The following is a 24,945-nucleotide window of genomic DNA, read 5'->3' on the forward strand; positions in this document are numbered from 1 at the left end:
CAGTAAAAAACCAATGCTGTCTCTTGAACTTTCCCACAAAAGTCAACAAGACTTGATTTACCAGCTGTGCATGTAGATTTTGTGTAATATGGTTATTGCTTGATTTTATAGGAGAGACATTAACAGTGTTGCCATTTACCTTGTGATGGTTATTGCTCCCAAGTTAGCACCTCTGGTGAAAAAGGGCCCATTGACATCTCTTGGGATGCTGGCAGCCTGGGTCTTGCCTGTAAAATTTAGTGGCACTGATGAACCTACTTGAGTTAAATTAGAGCAATTCCATCATACAGACCCCGACTTTACCTGGGAATTCCCAGATAAGAAAGCTGTACCAATTTGCTGGCAGAGAATTGTAAACCAGTGCTATGTCATTGCATTGCTTTTATCTCTACTGATGCTGCTGACATCTTTTCCCCGGTGCTGCTGTGGCATCAAAAGTCTGGTTCAGGACAAATCATGTTTTTCTGAAATCAAATATTAACCAGCAAGCAGTCTAACATTTGTTTTGGCTGTAAGTAGGACTTTGTTTTTAAAGCTCTCCCAATTTTTGTAATTTTAATGAAAAAACTTTATTTTCACATTAGGGAAAAAATCAGGCATAAAAAATCTGAGGTGCTTGTGACATCTTACACTTCTGAGCTTGGTGTTGTGGGGAATGGCTTTGACCCTTGGTTTTCCTTGTGCTGTTCATGCTTCTGATCATCCTGGGCAGCTCTTCCCTCTCCATACTTATCCATCTCCTCCCAGGGTGTTGTGTCAGCCCTAAATAGAAAGGCTGGTTTCATATCCATGTCTGTTCCCAAATGGAACTAGGGAAGTTCTGGGCCTTTTCATCAGGAGAAGTATCTGATGGAGAGGCAGATCTGGATATGGATTAATGCCTCAGGGTGATTTTTAGTTCTGGGCTCTGTGGCAGCAACCTTGCAGCTTTGCCTCCTCTCTTTCATGGAACTGAGAGTTAATTTTTGTGGGTGCTTAGCTTTGTGCTGGAAAATGGAGGGAGTTTTAGAAAGAAAGAAGAAAGACACAATTTTTCAATGAAAAAAGGAAGGAATCGGTATTTTCCCACTGCCCACCTTCCCAGTGACTGTGGGCAGGTGAGTAGAGCTGCCTGCCTGCCCTTCTTGTGACAAAAAGCATTCACAGGATATCATAAATGAAAACTGTAGCAGTATAATTGTTAATATACTCAAACACTTGATATTCTTTAGTTGTACAAAATTATTACTCCATTGGTAACAGAGAGCGCTGCTGAGTTTAGACCCTCCAGATATCTCTGACTCCATATCACCCAATATTTTTAATTCAGCAATTAGGGCAGTGCAAAATCAATACATCCCCCATCAAATGGGAAATCCTGCCTTATTAAAGCATTCCAATTTAGTTGTTAATAGACACTCTAGTGGAATTGGGAGGAATTCTTTGGAAGCAGTAAGCAGCCCAGTGCTAGTTAACTATCAATGATAAAGCCAAAACCAAAATAAGGCTGAGCTGCATGCAGTTTGGGCTTTTGTAACAGGAAAAAAAAAATGGATTCATAGATGGGTACAAATCATACAAATATTGGATCATCCTTGCAGAAGATGCAGTGAGCGTGGGCCTGTGTTTGATTCCATATGACTATTCTCATGTTCTTTCCTGAGGCATCTCTCCTGGATTGAGTTGCTGTACTTGACAGACCAGATGATTTCTTCTGGTCTTAAAATTTCATGGGTATGTTCAACTGGTGTAAGTGAGAGACAGCACAGCCTGTGTCACAGGGTGGTTGAGGCATCCTGGATAATTATAAAATAAATAAATGCAGCGTTGGTAGAAGTGCATGGAGTGAAACTGCTGCTGGGACTGGGATGGAGGTGGTGCCCGGCATTACTTAGCACTTGAAAAAGTGCAGGGAGCTGGGAGGGAGCTCGAGCCCAGTCTGGGAAAACATCTCTGGAGCAGCACTGACCTGCCAGACAGTGAGCATCCAACCACCCTCCTCTGTCTTATGTGCCAGCAGTGAGGCTCAGGGCAAAATAACAGCACTTGGTGTATTGTTCCTCATGGGCTTTTGCATTTCCAAGAGAGCCACTCTGTTGTGGGTAGGAAATGTGAACTTATCTGTGTGTTATCTGACAGCTCCTTGATGGAGTCAGAATTCTTACTTGGTGGCAAGTATTTTTCATATCAAGTGGGGAAAAAACCCTGAATTTTGAAATTTGCAGTAGAATAGAATCACAGAATGGTTTGGGATGGGAGGGAACTTACAGACCATCTCATTCCACCCCCTGCCATGGGCAGGGACATGGTCCACTAGACCAGGTTCCTCCAAGCCTCATCCAACCTGGCCTTGAACACTTTGAGGGATGGGATAGCCACAGGGTTATTCGGGGCAGCATTACTATTCTGCTGTTCCAAACAACAGTTATATTTGACCATATAATGTTATTTCAGAGTTGTTTAATACACCATTAGGATAAGGTGTGTCTAATACATAAATGCTGAGGGTTTTATAGAAATATTAATTTTAAGGTGAGAAGGTGCATTTTGCTTTCTTACAGTTCTTCCTTCTGGTGTCTGGGGCTGAGCTCTCCAATCTCCACCAGCTACAGATGGTTTTATGTGTTTTTTGAGGCAGTAGCTCTGCAGCCCTTGACATCAGGAGTCAAACTCCAAATCTGAACTGAAGGGTGTCAGAACTAACAAGGGAGGAGCAGCACATGCCAACAACATTCATGGCAGGTGCTACTGTAGGGCCAGGAGCAGTTTCCTCTTCAGTCTAGAGCAGATCACTCCCTCCCTTAGTGCTTTGCTTTATTATTATTGTGATTCTTTCTTCAGAGAAGTGGGTTTCAACCTGCAGCCAGAAAGTATTCCCAAAGTGCTATTTTACTATTTATTTTCATCCAACTTCCTATTACTGTGGCAACATGCACTTTGAATTTCATTAGTTTTATGCATTTAAGTTCCCTTTTTAAACCTTCATAAGGTCAGACCCTGCTTGGGTAAATCAACAATGTATTAAATTTGAGGTTCTGAGTAATACTTTTCCTTAAACAGCTGTAGATGACAGGTAGTGAGGGCATTAGGGCTTCTGCTTTTTTGAGAAGTATTTGTGGGCATTACTGATAAGCACATGGACCAAATTATTTATAATTAGATAAGTATCTTCCATCACAGATTCATTCTCGTGCACTTGTGATCCATCAGCAGCACATTACAGGGTGCCTGCCCTGAAACCATATGGGAGGAGGGTGTGCAGGCTGTCATGCTGTGCACTGCAGCATCACAGTTTAAAGCTCTTGCAGCTGGAGCTGCTCCAGAGCTCCTTGGGATGGCCAGGAGCATCCCTCAGCACTGTGGGGTGCTGAGCATCCTACACAGGCTACACAGACTGTGGGACTGCTGCAGAACCAGCAGTGGGTGCGATACCAGCCTCGGGGTTGCTCCTTGTAAGTAGCTCTGGTTTCACAGGGAGGTTTCATCACCCTGTCCTGGTGACCACAGTCATTCCAGCTGGTTTTTTTGCCCAGGCAAGACTCACATCACACAGTAGAGGGTTCAGCTAGGGTCAGCCAGCCCACAGCCCACAAAATCCCTGTTGTCTGTGCTTGCTACTTCAGTGCTGATTACTAAAGCAGAGCCAATGTGCTCTCTCTTGATTTCCCGTTGCTGTGGCCCCTGGGAAACAAGCCCTTAGCTACTTTCACCTGTGACTTGCATGGTTTTGCCTGACAGGTGAGGAAGTACAAGTAGTCTCCTGCCTCCATTAGGCTTCTGGAGGGTTTTTCCTTTAATAAATAGTCTTTGCATGCTTCTGGTTTCACAGCCACTCATGAAAGTAGGCTGTGAGAAGCCAGTTTAGTGCGTGTTGGCTGCATCCCTGCAGGAAGGGCCCTGCAGGCTGCAAAGCAGTCACGGCTGCCTCTTCCAGTGAGTTTGTGCTGAAGTGCTGGGAGCCCTGGCTGGCAGGAGGCTGAGCTTCTCAAACTTCTCACACACGTTTTTATGTGCAACTTTCTGACTAAAGTTCAACTCAGAATACACCGAATAATTCAATTGCATCCCTGCTGCTGGGTTATGTAAGAGAAAGCTGAAATCACGCCTTGTTTCGTAAGGTAAAGTGTATCCTTCTGCTGATCTGAGCAATTTCCCTGGTTTGCAGTGGGGTTTTGCTATGCCTTCTTGGCTGAGCTGGGATTTCGAGGGGGAGAGGGTGCTGTAGCAGTTGTCTGCGTTAACTGGCAATCAAATGTTTGAAACCTGAGCTTATTACGTGTGTTTTGATGGTGTTTCAGCACGCTGAGGAGACCGGAGCAGCTGGACCAGGCCGCGGGCCAGCGGTCAGCACCCCCCTCCCTCGCACAGACTGCACCCAGCTCCCAGAGCCCCCGGGAGATGAGGGGCCGGGGCCAGCCTGGGCCGGCGGCAGAGGGGCCGCGGAGGACGCTGCAGGTGGACGCCAGGAGCCAGGGCTCGGGGAGGTCTCCCTCGGTGTCACCGGAGCGGGGCAGCACCCCTACTTCTCCCTACTCTGTCCCGCAGATCGCCCCCCTCCCCAGCAGCACCCTCTGCCCCATCTGCAAGACGACAGAGCTCACCTCCTCCCCCGGCCAGCCTAACTTCAACGCCTGCACTCAGTGTCACAGCAAGGTCTGCAACCAGTGTGGCTTCAATCCCAACCCGCACCTCACCCAGGTAATGCCTTCTCCTCCTCATGCAGCCCTCCTGGCTGCTTCGGGTGGGCTCTTGCTTTCTCCAAGCACAGAAGTTGCGCCTTTGCTTTTGACAGCTGCAAAGCATTGACCAGGAGCAAGGGTTCTGCTGGTAATAAGGGAATAATTGTGATAATGTGAGCTTTGATGAGATGGAGGAGATAAATTAGTTGAAGGGGATTGGTAGATTACCAGGGCTCAGTCTCTGTTGAGACGCCAATAACATTTAGATGAATTCTCCATTTTCAAAATTGTCCCCGAGTCAGAGAACTCGACAGCAAGGAGGGGAGCAGGGGGGCTGCTGGGCGGCTGCGGTGTGGAGTGTGTCGGACCCTGACTCACAGCGGGTTCTGGTGGGTTCCAGCAGCGTCCCGCTGCACGCAGGGAGGGAAGCGCCAGGAGCCGTGCGGAACACGCGGCACTGCCGGGGGAGGAGCGTTCCGTGGGATGTGTGAAATGGATGCTCGGGGCGCTGGGGGCGGATCCGGCAGCGGGGCTGGCTGAGGTGAGGGGCGCTCCCTGTGCCAATCCCGCAGGTCACAGATCTCCACACAGGATGGGAAGTGATTGGATGGTTTTTTCAGCTGTTAAGAGCCAAACCACTGGGGTTTCTGATCTTAAAGCAGAAACTTAAAGCCACACTTTAGAAAGCAACTGAGCCACTCCAGTGACACATACAGGAATTAGGCACTGAAGCCCCCTGGATACCCAGGATTTACTGCCAGTAGCCATTTTGTGGTAAGCATGCAATGCTTGCTCCTGATGCTAGATACAGCAGTGTCTAAACATCATTGTTTGAGGAACTCCAGCCTTCATTTATCCTCATGGAAGAAATCGTAGAGTTATGGAATGGTTTGGGTTGGAAGGGACCTTGAAGATCACATAGTTCCATCCCCATGAGCAGGGATACCTTCCACTAGACCAGGTTGCTCCAAGCTCCATCCAGCCTGGCACTGAACACTTCCAGGGATGTGACATTCACAGCTTCCTTGGGCAATCTTTTCCAGTGCCTCACTACAACGATAGTAAAGAATGTTTTAATTTTATGTAGTCTAAACATACTCTCTTTGAATTTGAACCCATTCCCCCCCTGTCCTGTCACTACATGCCCCTGTAAATAGTCTTGCCCTATGAAGGAGATACCCCTGCTGTAATGATGCATAATTAGCTGGTTCTTGATACTACTTCACAGGTATTTAGCCCTGCAAAGGTCCAGACAAGGTCTCAGATCTTAATAAAGAGCTCTGAGGTGGAAATTCAGGGTCCTGCAAAGAAATGCCATGGGCTACTTTTCTGTTTCACTTAGAAGTTTCATTTTTAATTAGATTTGCCAAACATTAATTTGGTGTCCAAGCATTGCCTTGAAAGTTGTCCAGTTACTCTGAACGGTACCAGTTAACAAGGAAATAACAATACAACAATTTCTCAGTTTCTGGTCTTGTCTCTTCTGCTTTGCCCCAAGAGCTTACCCACAGTGGGCTCTACCCCGAGTCTCTTGCAGATACCAATGTTAAAATATGTGTGTGCACAGAGACTTTGTTTAGCAGCTCTAGGCGGTCATTTTGCTTCTGGCATCTCTAGGTCTCTGTGCCGTCAGAAATGTGTTTGACTGCAAAGCATTTTTAAATATAAAATTTTTAAAAATGGACCTGAAATGGAAAAAGACGTTGTTTTTTTGGTCTGTCCTGAGTTTAATATGCATTTCAGCAGCAAGCAACCTTATGACTTGTAAGTAGGTCGTTGTGGGAGCTGGGGGATGAAAACAGTTGTCCAAGAGAAGTGTTTGCAGCTCATGTTGGCAGCTCGTGTGATGGGCTGGCTGGGGGAGCAGCAGTGGTTGCTGCCTTGTTGGAAGTGTGACTCATTTTCCTCAACATCATTCCTTGTGCTGCTATTCCAGAGTCACACAGAGAGGTGCCTGAAGCATCCTGGTGCTGTTACTGGGGGGTAGTGGAGGCAGCTGGATGGAAGGGTGCTGTCTGTCTTGATGGTGGGAGCTGGGTTGGGAAGGATCTCTGGAGGTTACCTGTTCCAACCTCTGCTCAAAGCAGCAAGCAGGGAAGGGATCTCAAGGCTGTACCCCTTCGAGTCCTGGAGCCTTCTAAGGGTGGACATGCTGTGCCCAGCTGCTCCACTGCCTCCCCTCATAGGGAAAACATCCACCCAGTCTGGTCCCTCCAACCCAGCAGGTGCTGCAGGGCAGCTGCACAGCATTGCTCATGAGGTGTTGTATTCTCCATTTGCATTTCCTTATGAATATACTTTCATGTGTATAGTTGATACTGCCACTTTGTGCTGCAGTAGATATTATTTTGTGACTCTGCTTTCAAAACTCTCTAGCAGGATTAAATAATCAAAAATACCACATTTTCTAAGAAAATCAAACTAAAGAAAACCAAAATTATGTTTTCCTTGGTACATTCTCTCTTGTGCAATCTGTGGAACTGCCAGAAATCACTGGCATGGTGAGGTAGGAGCCACAGGGCTGGTTTGGCATAATGATCTCTCAAACTGTTTTGAAAGCTAGGGTATAAATCTTGTATAAACACTTTGTTTTCATTAATCTTTTACTTGTATATATATCCATAGCATAAAATAGCTTTTTGTAATATATACTTAAAGAAAATAATAGACTTAGTGTGTGAGGTGTAGTCCATCAAGCCCTATCTTGCCACATCCAGCTCCAAGAGCAGATTTTTCAGAGGAGGGTTGACTGCACTGCCTTCACTTTGTACTTTGGTAATACCTTCTCCTCAGAAGCACATAATTCCCTTTAAAATACTATTTTTCTTTGGCTGTTATTTTATTTCTTTTTGTGTGGCTTGATGGTCATTTTATTTTAAAAGCAAATCATTAATTTCTGTGCTGAAGAAGCAATCAGCTTCTGTGGCATCTTGAGTTGATCACTTGCTGAGAAAAACAAAATCTCTTTTTGGGTTTTTATTTCACTGTCTGTTTATTCCTTTGAGCAGCAGCTCGTTCTTGTTTCACAAGACTGGGCAAACAGAAGTTCCTGTCTGCTGCTGGTGTCACTCATATTTTACATGTAGATAATGATATTGTTCCCTCTGTTCATCCCGTGCCCTGAAATAGATGCTGTCATCGTTTTCAATTTGGTCGTGTGCTGGCAGGCTGCTTTCCTTGTTCATTCACTTATTCCTGAAGGTCAGTGCTCTTGCCATAGACAGTTATTTTAGGCAAGGAAAGGGAATTATCAAGCAGGGAGCAATGGTGGCACCATTCAAGACAGCAAGTTTTGAAATAATGTGCTCAAATCTAGCAGTTATTTACAGTCCTGTGCAAGAAATAAGTTTTTGAATGGAGATGTGTTAAGTGCAACATTGCAGCTTTCACATTCTAGTATGATTTTTAATTTCTCACTAAAACTTTTTTTTTTACTTTTCCTCTGTGTTGTTTCTGAGGGTTTTTTTGGGCAGCTTGTTCTGCAGGACCATACCAGTGATGCTGTCATCTCCTCCAGGGTGAATAGCTCAGTTTCAAACCAGTACAATAGGTTTAGAAAATCCTCTTTTTATACATCTTTCACTTTGTTCTGCTGCTCCTGTGGCCTTCGCCTGACTGATCCGGCAGCATGTTCATCTGATTGGATTTGCTCTGTTTGGTATCATAAGGAGTAACCTGCAGGCATCCTTTCTGCTTCTCTGGGGTTTTGAAGTGCTGCTGCACATTGCTAATTTGATAAATTAATTCTTCTTCAGTCTTCTCTTAAAATTTGTTGGGTTTCTTTTAATTTGTTTTCTCACCATCCTAAGCACTAAACCAAAAACACGAGGAACTTGAGTTTGATTTTAATCAAGAGCAGCAGCACAGCATTAAAACGTGTGCTTTAGTTAGAGCTGAAATTAAACTCAAAATGCCTGGCTGCCTAATAGGTCTGCTTGGAACCACTTGGGATTATAGGAAACCTTTCTTGTCTACTTTACATTTCTATTGTGCCTTTTTCAATTTGAAGTAGTGTTTATTACAGGCAGTTTCATAAATATTCAGATGCACCTCCCTGTATAAAAGGAACATGTTTATACATATGTGTTCTTTACCAAATTGTTTTATTTTGAAGGCCCTACTTTTTTTCCTGAGCTGTTTTGATTTTGTCTGCTGTATTTGTGGCCTATTTATAACTTATAATTGTTAAACCTCTGTTCTGCCCCACGTTTTTAGCTTCACTTAGGGAGATTGAAGAGGTTATTTGTACTTTTTATGCTATGAATATAATGAATTATGAAATATTTAAAATATTTGAGAGTGAATCTGTTCCCTGCATGCTCTGTGCCATGTAAGCTCATCAGAAACCTTTGATCACAGACATTCAGCAAGCAAAACATAAAAAGTCTCAACGATAATTAGAAACTTGCTGGTTGGTTTCCCAACAGTGGTCAGGGTTGTTTGACAGAAGAAAATTCTCAGCACCTCTTGAGGTATCTGTAGCTAAAGGAGGTAGCCACAAAAATAATCTAAAGTTTTTAGGTAAATGTTTAAATTGTATTAATGGAAAATAGACCATCAGCTGAGGAGATGAGACTGAAATAATGTGAGCATTGTGTAGGGCTGTGTTTATCCTGTCATAACCTCACAGCAGATGGTTTTCTGCTCAGTATATAAGAAAATTTGGGCAAAGTGGAAAAAAGAAGAAGTTGGGAGAAGGTGAAGGGTGACACAATGCAGAGCGTCTCTGGTGGGAGGAATGGGGCTTGTTAACACTGGAGGAATGTCTGTGGTCCAAAACCTTTTGCAACCTGGCTGTACTGTCAAAGAGTGGTGCCTGCCCACAGCATCACCTCAGTCATTTAGCAAATGACTGAAAAAACCTCAAATATTGAAATTGTGAAGCTGTTCATACACTGCTTTCAAAGGACCCTGTTTCTCATTTGTTTATTGTCCCAGTTTTACATATTGCACCATGTTGCTATCTAATTTTCAGTAAAACCCAGCATATTTGTGAGTTAGGGGCCCAATCTAACTTATTTACCCTGCAGGAGGCTTTGACTTGACTAGTGGCCACTGTTTCAGAAACCCTGCAAGGCAAGGGCTGTGCTTAGCATGCCGAGGGTGTTATTAGTTCCACATTAAACCAATGGCTGTTATTAATGGCAGTGAATCTCCATCTCTTCCTCTCATCCATCTCCTCTCCTGCCTGTCATTCATTCAACATTCAAACATTTACAGGTCTCTGATGCTGTGCAAGTGTGGGTAGAATCCCTGTTGGCATGAGTGCTTTCACCCAGGGCTGAGAACTGAAGGACTGGATGAAAACAGGGATCTACTTTCTGATAGATAATTAAACATGAATTTTGTGAGAAATTTGATCTCCCTTGTTTTTCCCTGCCTTTTCAAGCAACCAAAGTATTCTTCACCTCCTCGAATCTTTATCGAGAAGCCATGGGACCATGCTGACATGACATTTTCTAAATTTCTAAGTTTCCTCTGGGTGCATGAACTCCATGTTGGATGTAGCTCTTTGCCATAGGGAGGGATGAGATGTAGCTCTTTTGAAATGCAGAGGGAGGATAAGCTGTGACAGTGATATTACATTTGCAGTCTCTTCTCTAGCTGAACAAGGCAAGTCCTTGGGACCTCAACAGGTGTTTGTTTTCCTGGCCATGAAGCACCTCCAGCCCCAGCCACTGGCATGTGCGTGGTCCTTGCATGTCCTGCATCTGTATTATTGTGCTCATGGATGAACAGAAGCTCTGTTTAGAGGTTATAGTTTCCACTCATTTTACAGAATGGGTGTTGGGCCTGAAAAATAAATGTTTCTCTGGTCTGACATCCCTTGGGCCATACCACACTGGTGTCATGCTTTTGGTGTCTTCTGGGTAGCTGGGGAGGTGGGGCTGGTTCTGTCAGCAGTTGTCCTTCCTTGTGTGCACCTTTCAGCAAGTTCAGAGGTGTGGTTTTTTCCTCCTGTGATCAGCTCAAAGCCCCAGACACCCTTGGGCAAGCAGTGTTTTTGTTCTGCTGTGGTGTTAGCTTCTTGTGTGTGTATGTAGTAGCTTGTACCTTATATTCATCCAGACCCCTGTGTTGCTGAGTCAAGTTGCCCATTTTAGAATGATTTGTCTTTTGAGATCATCCTCCTTCACCATGTAGCTGTAAAAATAAATCTCTCGTTGGCATTACGTTGCAGATCTGGGAGAAATTTTCCATTGGATCCTGCTGTGCAATAGGAGTGAAATGCGTGTTTTATTCCAGTTTTTTCTTTGTTTTTAGCAGAGCTTCTGCCAGCAGTGACCTGCATGGACAGTGAGTGATGCTGTTTTCAGGAGCTGGGGCTTGGTATGCCTGCTACCTTCTCCTTAGGGCACAGTAATTTGGGCTGCAGCTGCCTGGGCAGGGATGCTTGGCCTCATCTGCTGCCACAGATCCATCCCAGTGTCTGAGGTCAGCATCTGCCCTGTGGGCAGGTGGGACCAGTGCTTTCTGCCCCACAATTCTCCTCAAGAGAACCCGGTGAGCTGAGCACTAAAAATCTGCTCTTTGTGGCTGCAGTGAATATTCTGTGGATTTTTTTATGGTGAGAAAATATGGATAGGAACATGAGATGTATCACCCTGAACTAACAGGTTGTATGTGTATGCATGTTTGCCACGTTTTAGCCCTTCCTCACCATTGCCCTTTACCTCTTAATCCCTTTGTCCCTAACACCAGGTGTTCCATCCTGTATCTGCAGTGTTGCAGCAAAGGATGTGTCTGTTATCCCTTGGTAGACTTTAATTTTTTAATGGGGTGATTAACACTGAATGAAGCAACTCATATGGAGCTGGAGAGTAGCATGCTTGCTCTTACTGAGCCTTTCTACTTAGATATTGCTTATTTTGGCCCCTGCTGCAGCCGGAGCAGGAGCTTCTCCCAGCCATCCACAACAACATGCAACTCATCTGTTTGACAGATCACAATTTAAGTTAGAGCCCATGAAAAGAAAAAGCTCATGAGTAATTCTGGCTGTTTCTCCCAGTGTGCCGCCTTTTGCTGTGCTCTGCGTGGATGATTCAAATAATGCAAAATTCGCTGGCAGAAAATATCAAAAAAGATCTTGGCTAAATGGCTGCCGGTGGCTGAGGGGGCTGGTGTTGCTCAGGGTGGGTTCTCTCCGCTGGCGGCTGGTTCGGCGGAGCCGCGGCTGCGGGGACACGGCCGGGGTGGGCTGTGCTGACACGTTCAATTGTTCGGAGGGCAGGGAGAGCGTGGCTTCCCGCAGGCTGGAGCCATGCTGCGGTGCAGAGGGGTAATTAAAACAACTGCAAGTGAAGAGGAGTGCTCCCGAGGGATGGGAAGTGGCCTCCTTTCCGCTTGACGTCTTGTGCCGCTCGCTAATGCCGAGCCCAGCAGCCGCACGGGCTGAGCCGCCGCCGCCCCGCGCCCTCCTTCCCTCGGTACATTAAGTTACAGCAAGCTGTTTGCCTGGATGAGACATGGTTTTCCTCTGGCTTTCAGCTCCCAGATCACTTTATCATTAAAAAGCCAGCTGAGGATCGGAAGCGGCTGTCAAGCTTTCCATAGTGAGCAGGGTACAGAGTCAGCGGCTCCGTGTCTCTTTGAGAGCTTTGCTGTGGCGGCTGCCTGCTTTCCTTCCCTCCCCCTGAACATCCCCGGGCAGAGGGATAAGACCCCTTACAGCCCATGGTGATGATGGGGATATTTTGCTCACACAGGTGCTGCTCCAGGTTTTCCTACCGGTCGAGTGTGTGAAATCGCCCAGTGTTTGTGTCCCTCAGCTCCCACTTGGTGCACACGCAGCAGCCCCGAGAGCAGGAGCTGTGCAGGGCTGTACAGCCCTCGCCTGTGCGCTCCGGTTTGTGATGTGTGTTTGCTGCCGGAACGCTGCGCTGCCTCGGGGAGCGCTTCGGAGGAAACTTCAAGAGCTTTCACTGCTTTGATGGGGATTGAGTTAATCCTAGCTGAATTCATTCCTATTTACGGTCTTTCTACAAGCTGCAGAGAGCTGGGTGGTTGTAGTGGAGGGTGTCAGACACTTTAGCACCCACTCCGCACCCACCCCTATGGGGCTGTATCTTTGGTGCAGCAAGGGGTGCCCAGTGGGAGAACCCCAGCTCAGGAGGAGATGTTGTGACATGGCTCTTCCCACCTTGAATGATAGTGACATAAAAGGTCTGTATGACAGAGGTGGTGGCATCTTGTCAGTGTCTCTTGTAACCTGAATTTAGCTGATCACAGTGCTATTTTTAGAGCTGTGTGGGCTCCCAACACAATGAACCACCTTGCTTCTTCCTGATCCTGTTTCTTGTCTGCCTCTTGGCCATGGTCACATTTAGATGCTAAAAAGGGATTTTCATAGTGTGGTGGACTGAAAAGTCTCAGAGATTTTTGAAAGCAGTCCTGTGTATGCTGTGAGGTGTTTGTGAAACAGCAGTTCATGCCTGCAGAGGTATTTCTCACCATCTTAATTCAAACCTTGCTCCCAGACCTCACCCTCCTGCCATATCCAGCTCTTTTTGGAGACATGATATGCAGCTGTGCTCCTGACCAGCCCATATCTGAGAGGTATGGTGCTGATGGTCTATGAAAATTGGTTATTTTAACTCTGATTTAAATGGTGTTTTATCTCAGCTGCAAACCTTTTTGATCAAGGATAGCCGACGGGGGGATGTTTCCACTCTGGAGTCAGTTTATGTTGTAAATAGGCTGTGCCGGTGGCATGGCTTTCTGCTTTGAGTAAATCAAAGCCAAATTGTTAGAATGGCTCTGGAAATCCAGGGAGCAAAATGTGATATTAATGGAATGGGAGTAGACTGTGCAGCAGGCTGGTGAGATTAAAGGTTTGTCAGAAGGAGTTAAGGCATGTACATAACACAGCACTACACCAGCTAGAAGTTGTTTTTCAAGACTGAACAACAAGTGCATCCCTCCCCTTCCTCTCTTGCTCCCTGCCCACCCCACTTTGATGCTCATCTCCTGTATTTTAATTGAGCCCAGCTGTTTGTGCAGCAGCTTTGCAAAGAACTCTCAGGATGAGAAGTTTTAACATTGACTTTTTGTTGCACTCCCCAGTTCCTCTGCCACCCCCTTGCTATGTCCAAGCTGTGGGGGCAGACTGGCCAGACCCTAAAGTTGAAGACCTCCATGGAAGAAAGAGACCTGAGTGGCAGGCAGGAGAGATGTGCCCATCAGTCTTATGGAGAGGAAGTTCTGGTGCCCTCCTACCTCCAGCCACCCTCTCCCCTTTCCAATGAGCACAACACAGTATTCCCATTAGACGGAAGCAGAAGCACAAACACTTAGGCTCATCTATTCAGCAAAGCCCAGATTATTCTGAATCATCCAACGTCCTTATCAGAGCGCTCCAGCCGGCGCTTGCATCAGTCACAGCGCGGGCTGGCGGACTCGGAGGCAGTTTTAATTGCCACAAGCCAACAGCTATTTGAAGCCCTGTCCCCAAAGAGCAAACGAGCTTGTCACTGCTTGTAGCTCAGCTTTGCAGGAATTGCAGGATCAGCAAGTGTTCCCCATTAAAAACCTGCTAAGGGCACAAACATATAGGGCTGCACATGTAGTGCGTCAACCAGCTGGGTGGGATGGAGTGGGGCACTGCTAGCCTTGGACCTAGGAGTGAAGCTCCCCTTGGGATTTTAGTTTTGGGGTTTTTTCCCCCCTCTAATTTCAGAATACTGTAGAAGTTGTAAAGGGCATGTCCCTGTGACTCCTTGAATATGAGGTTCCTCCAGAAACAGCTTTGTCATTGCTCTGAGCTGCTCACTGATTCTGTTCACACCTTCCTGTTCTTTCAGGCGTAATATGTTGCCCTTCGTCCCCCACAAGACATCTCACGTCAGTCCTGATCTCCTGGAAGGCACTGCTTGCTCCTTTCCCCCTGAGAACCTCTGTTCTCAGTATGATGCCCACTAGATAAAATACCAGGTCTAGTGAAGAGGTTTGGCTAAAAACTAATGTTCTGTGTTAAAATTACTCTGGGGATCTGAGAAAGAGTTGAATTACGTGTATTTCTGGATTCCTCTGAAATAAGGAGCATACTTACTGTAGGAGAGGCCTGTCCTTGGGCTCAGCCACCTCTGCTTTGCCCACATACTCTGTGTATTGAAAAACCTTTCAAGCTTTGAGAAAAGCAAATAGCCTCAGTATTTGATGGAGCACAGTATGTTAGTGCAAGACTAACAATTCTAGAATCCATCCAAAAAGGTGAAGCCCAGTTAAAGTGAGCCCTTGTACCCCATGCATGGTGCTGTCATCTACTCCTCAGCAACCTACTCAAGGGACCTTTGGCAGATTGGGACATGAATCCTGATTTTTCTTGGAATACCAAGTCAGTATGGAGATGCTGGACCAGGCTAGCTAATGCCCTGAAATTTATTTTTACATACTCTGCCTTATGTTATGACCTGCCATATTAATTTTCCAGCTGATATGATTGTGGCTTTCAAATTGGAGAGTGCTTTGAGAACTATCCCCAAACAGGCATGCTGCTGCTGCCATCTGTCTTTGAGCTGCTTCTGGGATCCCACTACTTGCTCTCAGCAGACAATTGTTACTGCTTTATTGAATTAGGAAGGAAAAAAAAGCCAGCAACTTCTGAAATACTATTTTCCATAACTAATTCCAGGTGCTAAATCCCTTTTCAACCAGGGGGAGATGTTGGAATAATAATGCTTTATGCAGATCCTGGGTGTAAAGTTTATGCAGTTCTGCCCAAAAAAGTCTCATGATCTGATGGTTTTGAATGACATGTCATTTGGAGAGCTCTGAAGAGCTCCACTGCACTGAGGAATTTCTAACCAGAGCCAAAATATGGCACCCAACCAAGAGCCAAAATTGGGCAATGTCACTCTTACAGTAAAAACTGAAAGCTTCAGTACCCTTCCTAATGATTTTGGCCAGCTCAAGCTCTTACCCCACATCACCCTTATTCTCCATGCAATGCCTTTTTCCATGTCTTCCAGCTGCAGGCACTTGTCCAGTGCCATCCAGCCTGCATCCTACTGGGAAGAAAAGACCTTGGCATGGCAAGAGCCTCACCCTGTGGGAGTAGGTCACTGTGCACCAAAGAGCAGCATCCCTATGGACCGCGTGCTGTGCCGCTTCCCAACGCCTTCTGCATCCCGTGCTTCAGATCTGCTCCTCCTTTTCTTTCTCTGCAGTGTGCCAGGAGTCAGCCCACGCCAACAGACAAGGCTGTGGGCAGATAAAAGCTTATGGGAAGGTGGTGTTTATTTGGATATCAAATTTTTTTCCCTCCTGGTGCATGGATCCTGCTGCTTCCCCCTTGCTGGCCAATCCATGCCTTCTCTGCCCAGTTTGAGGCAGTTTGGGGCTGATTGCTTGCAGTCAGCGTGGCTCCCGCTGTTCAGCTGGATATTTTGATGCACAATACTTGAAAATCAGAGGCAAGATCTCTCCAGCTGAACCCCAGAAAGTGGGGGGAGCTGTGATCACTGCTGCTATCTCACCTGCAAAAATTGTGCCCTGTAGGTCATCAAGTCAGTCCTATGGCTGGTGATTGCACACGAGTCGCCTGGCTTTACAGCCAGGGCATGACAACAAGTTTTAGTGTTTCTCTTCAGAAGGGGTTTCTGATTGGCATTGAAGCAAATCAAAACAGGTGAAATCAGCTTGAACTGTGCAGTTTGCTCCTCTGTAGTTTTCTTGCTGTCTGGAAGGACATGGAGCACTGCAGCTGGCACTGCCTATGTGCTGCTTGTTGGAGATCTTTCAAAGGAAAGCTAAGAAGCCCTAGAAGAGCATTTGCTTCTGCAATATTTTTGGTGTTTTACCTGAGTGATTTCTGTTGGAATGCTTTTCTCTTTTGTAGCAGTTTCTAGACTTGCAGGTGAGGACTTGACCCTTCATTGGAGCTGAACTAAGGTGGCTTTTGTTGTAAGCTTGCGCAGGGTTTTCAGTTGTGCTAAGGTGTCCTAGGCAGGTTACTCTATGGTAATCCTCTGGGCCCCCATTCAGGAAGGCTGCAGAAAGCTCCCGAATGGGCTCACTTTGCATTTTGGCTTAGGTTGTGACAGAAAAGACAATCTTTCAAGTAGTAAGATTCTTTTTCACTAAGAGTTTATTCACCTTTCTGGTGTATTGGTTTAGATCTCCACAGCAATGATGACTTCAGCTCAGCAAGCAAAATATCATAGACTAGAATCCCAGAATGGTTTGGGTTGGAAGGGACCCTAAAGCTGATTTCATTCCAGTTCTTGTTATGGGCAGGGATATCCTCCACTAAACCAGGTAAACCTCCAAGCTCCATCCAACCTGGCTTTGAACATGTCCAGGGATGGGAAGTTCACAACTTCCCTGGTCATCCTGTTTCAGTGCCTCACTACCCTCACAGTAATTAATTTCTTCCCAATATCCTTTCTATTCCTGTCCTCTTGTGAAGCTGTTCCCTGTTTTTCTGTCACTCCATGTCCTTTTAAAAAATCCCTCTCCAGCTCTCTTGTAGCCCCTTCAGGTACTAAAAGGGGCTCTAAGGGCTCCCTAGAGATTTTTCTTTCTAGGCTGAACAACTCCAACTTTCATCAAATCATTATTTGAATGACCAGTTTTAATCTTGCTCTGCAACTAGCTTTTTCCTTTTTTTTTATGACAGGGTGACTGCTTTTATATACTGGTTGACAGTGAAGTAGCCCCTTTTTCAAGGCTAAATAATAGCTATAAAAACTCAATTAAAAGTTATGTGGTTCTCAAGGTATCTGTGCAAATTCTAATTGTTTGCAGATTCTTGTGTAGATTAATTTAGTAGATTATGACTTTTGTCATAATGCCAGGTGTATTTGGATATCTAGATGTATTTGGATGGGGATAGGAGACTTTTATTTAAAATAGGTGGCTGATGACTGGACAAGCTATTTCTGGGAAGGGGTGCCCAGGCTGGAGGAGATCTACCCAGTGCCTCTCCTCTGCTTCTCAGAGAGTTATAAAGAGGCTCAAGGTTTGTGGTAGGGTCCTGAGCCCTGTGGGAAGACCCCTTGTATTTGTCTGGGGTCACTGAAGCCAAGAGCTGGTACCTGCCCCTCTGCCTGGTTCGTTTTGCCTCTGCTGCGGGAAGGGAGCTGCCTGGGACGGCTTTGTCATGGGTTTAGGATTAACCCTCTTTCTGGACTCCTTCCAGGTTGCCTTCTCAGGTCTCTCCTATCCAAGCATGGTAAGTTCTGGCTGGATGGGACCCTTCCTTCCCTTAGCTCTTCCCCAGCAACCTGAGTGTTGTCCCTCGTGGCAGGCCCAGTGGGCCTCCATCCTCCAGCACTGCCTCCTGCGCTGCCTCACTGCAGCTCTTCAGCTCATCACTATCATCTGATGCAATTCCTGGGGAAACCAGTACAGCCAGCTCCCAGGAAGGGCTGTATGGGACACCCAGCTGTTTCCAGACCAGGAAGGGAGTGTGTGCTGTGCCTGTCTCCTCCAAGGTGCACACCCATCCTTTCTGCCTATTTTATTTGTCAATAATTGCATCCTCTCAGCAACACAATAACCCATTTGAAGGTCTGGGCTGTCCAAAGGGTTTTGTGGAAGATCAAAGCTGCCCTGGGCAGCCTATTGCTCCTTTAGCCAGTATTTAGTACCCAGCAGGGTGTCTTGGGATCATGGTATCTGCTTGCATTTATTTTGCTGCAGCCATAGATTTGTGTTTCACAGATTGTGTGGCTAGCTGGATTATAAATTATTCATGACAGGAAACTTATCATGTTTATCTGGAATAATTGAGCAATTAAGTCTGTTTAGGTATGTAAAAAGATTGTGCAATGGCTTGTCTATCTTCAGGCCCTAAATTCTGCAAGAGTATTTGTTACATATTTAATCCAGAATAACAACAACAAGAAAAAAAAGAAAGGCAGAAGATACACTCTGCTTTGGTGCACTGATCCACTATGATACGTTCATTCGCACAAGTTTTTCATTCCAGTGGCTTCATTCATAAATACACACTAGCCTGGATAAATTAGGCTTAACTTGGCTCCTTCAGTCTGGAGGAAGTGTGAGGCCATAAATCAGGTCTGCAACCCCATCTCTGAAAACACTTTGGGCTGTTTATGCCAACACCAGAATTGTTTTTAGTGTTTAAAACCTTCCATCCTAGACGCGTGGGTCAGAGGATCACGCTCCTCTCTGCCCTCATCACTGCTGTGCTAGTCTCAGATGTTGATGCTGCCAAGGTAGTGCAAAGTTTGGAGGTGAAAGGACCTTTAAATATTCAAGAGTGTTTAGTTTAGTCCCTGAGCTACAGCCATTATCTCCCATTGCTGTAGTTGTCCAGGAGGGTTCCCAAAGGAGCTGGAAGCTCTTGAGCAAGGCTACAACAGGGATCATTCAGAGCTGAATAAATGTGAGCCATGCAGTAAATGGATGATTTTATTCTGTGTTACTAATAGGAAACTGCTTTTAAATTGATCTGTTACAAGTATATTTACTGGGAGCAGCCTGTGCTCTTTTTAGCATTATAGCTTTGAATTGCATCGCTGCTGCACATGACACCCTGAGGAGCCCCGTGGTCTCATGTATTCCTCTTCTTTGGGCAGGAGGTACCAGGGAATGGAAAGTTTTGAGCTCCTCTGCTCCCTCCCCGGCTGCTATTTTAGTTCTGCAGGAGACAATGAGTGAGCAAGACCGGAGGCTCCTGTCACTCAGGACGTCCGTCCTTCGGCTGGCGGCAGGGCAGGGGAGCAGCAGCAGAAAAAGGCAAAGCAAGCCATTAGGCTTTCCTTGGCCTCTCGTGGAAGTCCCGCATTACGGAGCGAGAGGGACCCGGGGCTGCACTTAGAGCCCCTCGGCGTGCAGAGCTCGGGAGGTTGAAGCCCGGGGTGAGCTCTGCCGTGCTCCGGCCCCGGCCCGGGGAGCAGCATCCTCCCAGCACGTACAGACGTCCAAATCTTTCATGCGCTCCTGCGGACAAGGAACAAAGGCTGTCTAAACAGGAGCTAGTGAGGCAGCAAATCGCACAAGAAACCTTCCCTAATGAACTGGAAGGACTTGTCCCTTTGCCTCGGGCGGCGGCACTGCCGGTTTGCTTAGCTAGGCAGCGCCTTGTTTGGCGGGGGACCCGCGCTCTGGGGAGAGCAGAGGAGCAGCGCTGGGTCTGGCGCTGGAAAGGTTTCCTCTGCCCATCTGCTCCTCTCTGCCAGCAAGGGCAAGCACTGAAGGAGCGTATGCTCTCACTTCCTGAGGAGCTAGCCATGCGGGATGCTGCCGGGGAGCACCGTCCTGCCTATGACGGCGGATCGAGGTTAGTTGCAAAGCTGTTGGGCGTGCAGTTATTTCCTTTGATCGTGTGCTTCATCCCTGTGTCCGTGGTTGCATGGTGCAGGGAAAGATGGACCGAGCAGTGAGGTGCAGGTGCTGGAGGTTGTCTTTGAAACTGCAGAGCCTCGTGGGGGGTCAGTGCCTCCTGGTGCCCTTTGGGGAGAGGAGACATGCTCAAGTAGCCTGGAGTTGGTTCAGGGAGTGCTAACAAGAGAAAGGAAACTGAGAAGTGACTCATAGGATGAGATGGCACTGTCTTATTTCGCAGCTCGATTCTCTGGACAAACGCAGTTTCCCATCTGTTATTTGCAGAGAAGGAGATGAGTTTGGGGGTTGGTTCCTCTCACTCGCCAGCAAGCGAGCAAGTTGATTATTTTCTGGCAAGAATTAGCAGGATGATTACTGACGGCTCCGGTGGCTTCCCCTTCTGGGCAGGAGTGCCAAGGACTGGATTTTATTTATATTGAGATGTTTGAAGATAAAGATGAGCATAAGGTGGCCTTTTTGACAAGTAAGTCAGTGCCTCTGTGACCAATTCCCCTGTCAATTAAGTGATGAAACACTCCTAATTGCACATATTCTCTGGAGCCCTGGAGTCTCCTCAAACTGTGCTTTAGATTTGGACCAGGAAGCTTCAGCCCACGCTGCCTGCATGTTTGCATCCGCCTCCTCTCCACCTGGATGCAGGCGTGAATTCTGGTGATGTCTTGACTTGCAGCCTGGCCCCGGGCACACAACAGCTCCTGCACCCTGGGCTGCTCATGGTCCCCCCAAGACACCTCAGGAGACTCCATCTCCCGGTGTTATCTGTGCCCCTCAGCTCAGACTCTGGCTGATACACCACATCGCAGCCTCCACGGGATGCTTTGCAGGCTCCTCTTTGCATTTGCATGCAGGCTGTGCACTATCCAAACAACCAGGGCTGCTTTTTCTGCCCTCTACACACGAGCTCCATGGCAAACTGTCCTTGCGCTGCTGTAGGAGAACTCAGCAACAGGATCATGGAATGGTTTGGCTTGGAAGGGACCTTCAAGATACCTCATTCCAACCCCCTGCCATGGGCAGGGACACCTTCTACTAGATAAGATTGCTCAGGGCCCCATTGCCTCAAATACTTCTAGAGAGAGTTTAGTTTTGCTATAAAACAAACCTAAAACTTCAGAAGAAGGTGTATATTTATCATGCACTCCATCAGTCTGGGATGGTGTAGGAAACCTGATCCATGTGGTACTTTTAGTTTTTTCCGTGCATCAGCAGCTCCTCCAGGATTTGCTGAGCTTTCCCTGCTCTCCTGCAGCCATTCCCACCTCCTGCCTTCCCAGCAGTATCCCAGCTCCCCACAACTTGCTGTTCCCTCTGTTCTCTAGCCAAGGGCTGCCTTCTAGCACTGCCTCTTCCCTTGGATGAGGATATTGTTTAATTGTAGAGTATGTATGAGCTCTACTTTGGCAGAGCTCAGTGTGACAACATAAATCATGAGACAGGCCCCCCAGAGAGCTCCTCAGGAGTGGATCCGGGAGGCATGGATGGAAGGGACGTTTCACTGACTGGCTGATTTTGTGAGACAACAGTTCTTCATGTGCAGGCAGAGCTGCTGAGCTGAAGACACTTAAGGACATTCTCAGGCAGGGCACTGGCAGTTCTTGGGAGAGGCCAGGCTGTTGCAGTGTTCCTCCAGGATAAGCCATGAATGAAACCTGTCTCCATCCAGTCAGTGATCCTGCTGTTGAGCCTCTCTATTGGCCTGATTAGCACAGTACCTTCATTACCCAGTTCCAGCTGGGGTTATTTTTATACTCATGCTGGTGCCTGCAAAAGGCAGAGGGAGCTGTGACTGTGGCCTTGGGGTGCATCTGCTGGAGGGGGGCTTCATCTGGGGAAGGAGCCCACTCGGGGCCCTTGGATTTGAAGAGCTGCTGCCAGAGGTGCCCTGTCGTCCTCTTCCCAAACACAGATGAGTTTTCTCTTTTTCAGGATTTCAGTTTTGTCAATTTATTAAATACACATTTTCAGCAACTCACAGAAAACACAAATTCCTTTTCTGTTCTGAATTCCCATGAACTTGGTATCTGTTCTTCCAGCTCACTGTACATCTTGTCTCTTGCCAAAGGATGAGTGTGGGTTGTATCTTCTGCTGAACAAAGCTCCTTTTCTCTGTCCTGTCCAAAATGGTCACCTTTGGGTGGGATTGATCATGCTAGACTCAAGATTACTTGGGACCTGTTCTTTCCAGTCTGAAAAAATTGTTTAAAACAGGTCAGATGGACTGAGCCCAGTGGCCTCCTCTGACATGGGGGTGTGTAGCTAATGAGGCCAATGGCTTTGGCTGCAGTGAGGTCTAAATGGATAGAGCTGGTGAGGAACCATTCCATTTCAAATCTCCAAAGCCATAAATATGTTGATCTAAATATGGTCTCTCCTTTTTGATTTTATTATTCTTCTGTAGTAGGATAACATCCTGGGTGACCTCCAAATGGTCCAAAATAACCAGCCCTCAGCAAAGACAGAATTATTCTTAATTATAATCCTAAATTTTGGCATGAAAATATCTTGGATGTTGCAATGTTTTTCTGCTTACAGTGCTCATTTTAAAGCTTCTGCCCACTGCAAAGGCTGAACTCTATACTCAAGATACTTTTAGAGCTGTATTGTCTTACTACAGGGGAACAAAACAACCTGCACATAACCAGCTCCCCCACATCTCCTGGTAACAAATACTGGGGATGGGCTATTTTCACCTAGTCTCCTAAAATAGGTGGTGTTAGAATAACTGCAGAAGCCTTACAGACTCAAGCTGTGTCTATCATTTCAGATCCTTTTTAAATGTGTGCTTTTCTTGAGTTTTTTTCTAGATTATTTGGAAACCACAGTGCACAGGGATGGATCTTGGTCCCTCTTATGTGCCTGCTCTGCAGAGGGTCACAATCTAGGCCACCATGCCTGTAATTTTATATGTGTGTGTCTATATGTATATTCAGTTTACAATTCTTGTCAGTGTTTAAATCTGCACTGGGCAAAGCCAGCACGTTCTGTGGATATTCCTGCTGCAATTTTTTAAAAGAAACCACTGATTGAAAAGTTTTCATTCCTAATGGGATTTGCAAATGGTTGGTGCTTAAAGGACAGCATTGAGGGGGGAGGCACATCTGGCAGCTGTGACCCAGCAAGCACTGCCACTTGCTGACCTACCCATGCATTGGGGAATAGTAAGATTTGGAAGGGGGTTTTGAGGAATATTCAGGGGTGTTGGAGCGCTCTGTGGTGGGAAGGGTAAGGCTGGTGGTTGTAGGTGTGTTGGGAACTGCATGCAGGCTGGGGCAGGTCAGGTATCAGATACAGACATTCCAAATGTCTGTACAGATGGGATGGTTCAAGCTATCAAAGCTTGTGAGACCAGAACAGGCATAAAATACACTATACATGAAAGGCCTGCAAGCTTTACCTCCCTGTGTCTTCTGCTGAGCCCAACAGCATGTGTATAATTTGCTTTAATGGTTAGAAACATCTGCTGTTAAAAGTGATGCTTAATATATTTGGCTTCCACTTCCAGTCATTAGTTCTTTTTATGCCTTTTTCTGCCTAATTAACAACCTTTTAGTACCTGATATTGTTTCCACTGAATGTGCTGCTATATCGTAATCAAGTCACTTCTTAATCTTCTCTTTGATAAACGAAAAAGATCAACCTCTTCAATTCTCTCATTTCAGACATTTTCTGCATCCCTAGAATCACTCTTACAGATCCGGCCTGTATCCCCTGCAGTGTTTTACTAATCTCCTTAAAATGTCGGTGTGGAACCGTGGAGGGCTCTGGAAGGAGTCCCTTGGTGCTGCAAGAGGAGGCTGAGCCACCTCTTCAGTCCTACTTCCAGCTCCAGGCTTCCTGCATGGATTGAGCACAGGTTTGCTAGGCAGTAGAGACTCATCTTCATCAATATTTAAGATATGAGTGGCTGGAACAAGATGATCTTTAAAGTCCGTTCCAACCAAAACCATTCTGAATCAGTGGTTTTGCCAAGATCCATTGTGTGTGAGTGGTGCTGGCCATAGTGAGATGATGATACCTTGGCAGTGGTGAATTCTTGTTGCCCCCAGCTCAGCCAGGTAACCAGTCTGAAATCCATTTAGCATATTCGCTATTTATATTCTGTAGTGTTTTTTATTTTTGTCAGCATGTCATACAATACTAGGTCAAAACACCTTTTGGACATCAAGGATATTGCTTCTGTGCATTACTAATACCAGATGTGCAAAGAATGAAATCAGGTTTGCTTTGTCGTGACCTATTTTTCCTAAACCCATGTTGAAAGGCGTGTTTGTGTGTCCTTCAGTTCTCTGCAATGTCTGCCTTGGACAGATGTCTGTCTCCCTGTCCCCTGCAGGCCATACCTTTGCCTTCTTCAAGCAGAAGACTCTCCCAGCCTCCTAAAATTTCCTCTTAAAAATGAACATCAGCACACAGCAGTTTTCTTAGTTCTTTTGGAGTTCTTGGATGCAAAAATATTCAGTTCTGCCAAATTTAAATATCTTCTGGTGCTGGTAGATGTTGTTGAATGTTCTTCTCGATTGCTAATAGGATGGAAACACTTCATCCTCATAACGAGTGTAATTCTTTTTGTTCCCAAATGTTCCAGGACAGTGATTACAGCATGTCCATCATATCTGTCTCATTAGCATCTCTTACATCTCCACCCAGTGATGGACCCCCGTCCTTTCTAGGAAGAGTAAATCTTTACTAGGAAGATGTAAATCTTTACTAATCCAACCCCTGAAACTTTTGATTTGGTGAAGAATTGGGCAAACAGGACACAGAAATAGATGGAATGGGATTATTTAATTGACTTGCATCACCGTCCTCTAAATGTTTCTCTTCTAGCTTGCAGATTAATCATGCAGGGGGAAGATGCCCATAAAACACAGAGAGAAGGAGGGGAAAAGAGTATGAAAAGAAAGATTTTTTTATACTATTTCTTTATCACCCAGGCTTTTCTCTTCTCCTTTCTCCTCCTTAGGGGAAGGATCTT

At 46.2% G+C, this 24,945-nt stretch overlaps 1 protein-coding gene across 5 annotated transcripts in view; it reads left to right on the forward strand.

Annotated features, from left to right (window-relative positions):
• The window catches only part of BSN (bassoon presynaptic cytomatrix protein), an 88,835-nt gene that overhangs the window by 17,143 nt on the left and 46,747 nt on the right, over window positions 1-24,945 (forward strand). For 4 of the 5 annotated variants that reach the window (XM_021529212.4, XM_085590135.1, XM_085590136.1 and 1 more), the window contains exon 2: window positions 4,278-4,677. In XM_021529212.4, the coding sequence (XP_021384887.4) occupies window positions 4,278-4,677 (400 nt within the window). Of the gene's footprint in view, window positions 1-3,833; window positions 4,098-4,277; window positions 4,678-24,945 lie in introns of those variants that run through there. The other variant, XM_085590138.1, reaches the window with a different exon arrangement.

The sequence above is a fragment of the Lonchura striata genome, chromosome 12, assembly GCF_050655825.1.
Source record: "Lonchura striata isolate lonStrDom1 chromosome 12, ASM5065582v1, whole genome shotgun sequence".
In the NCBI taxonomy this organism is placed as follows: domain Eukaryota; kingdom Metazoa; phylum Chordata; class Aves; order Passeriformes; family Estrildidae; genus Lonchura; species Lonchura striata.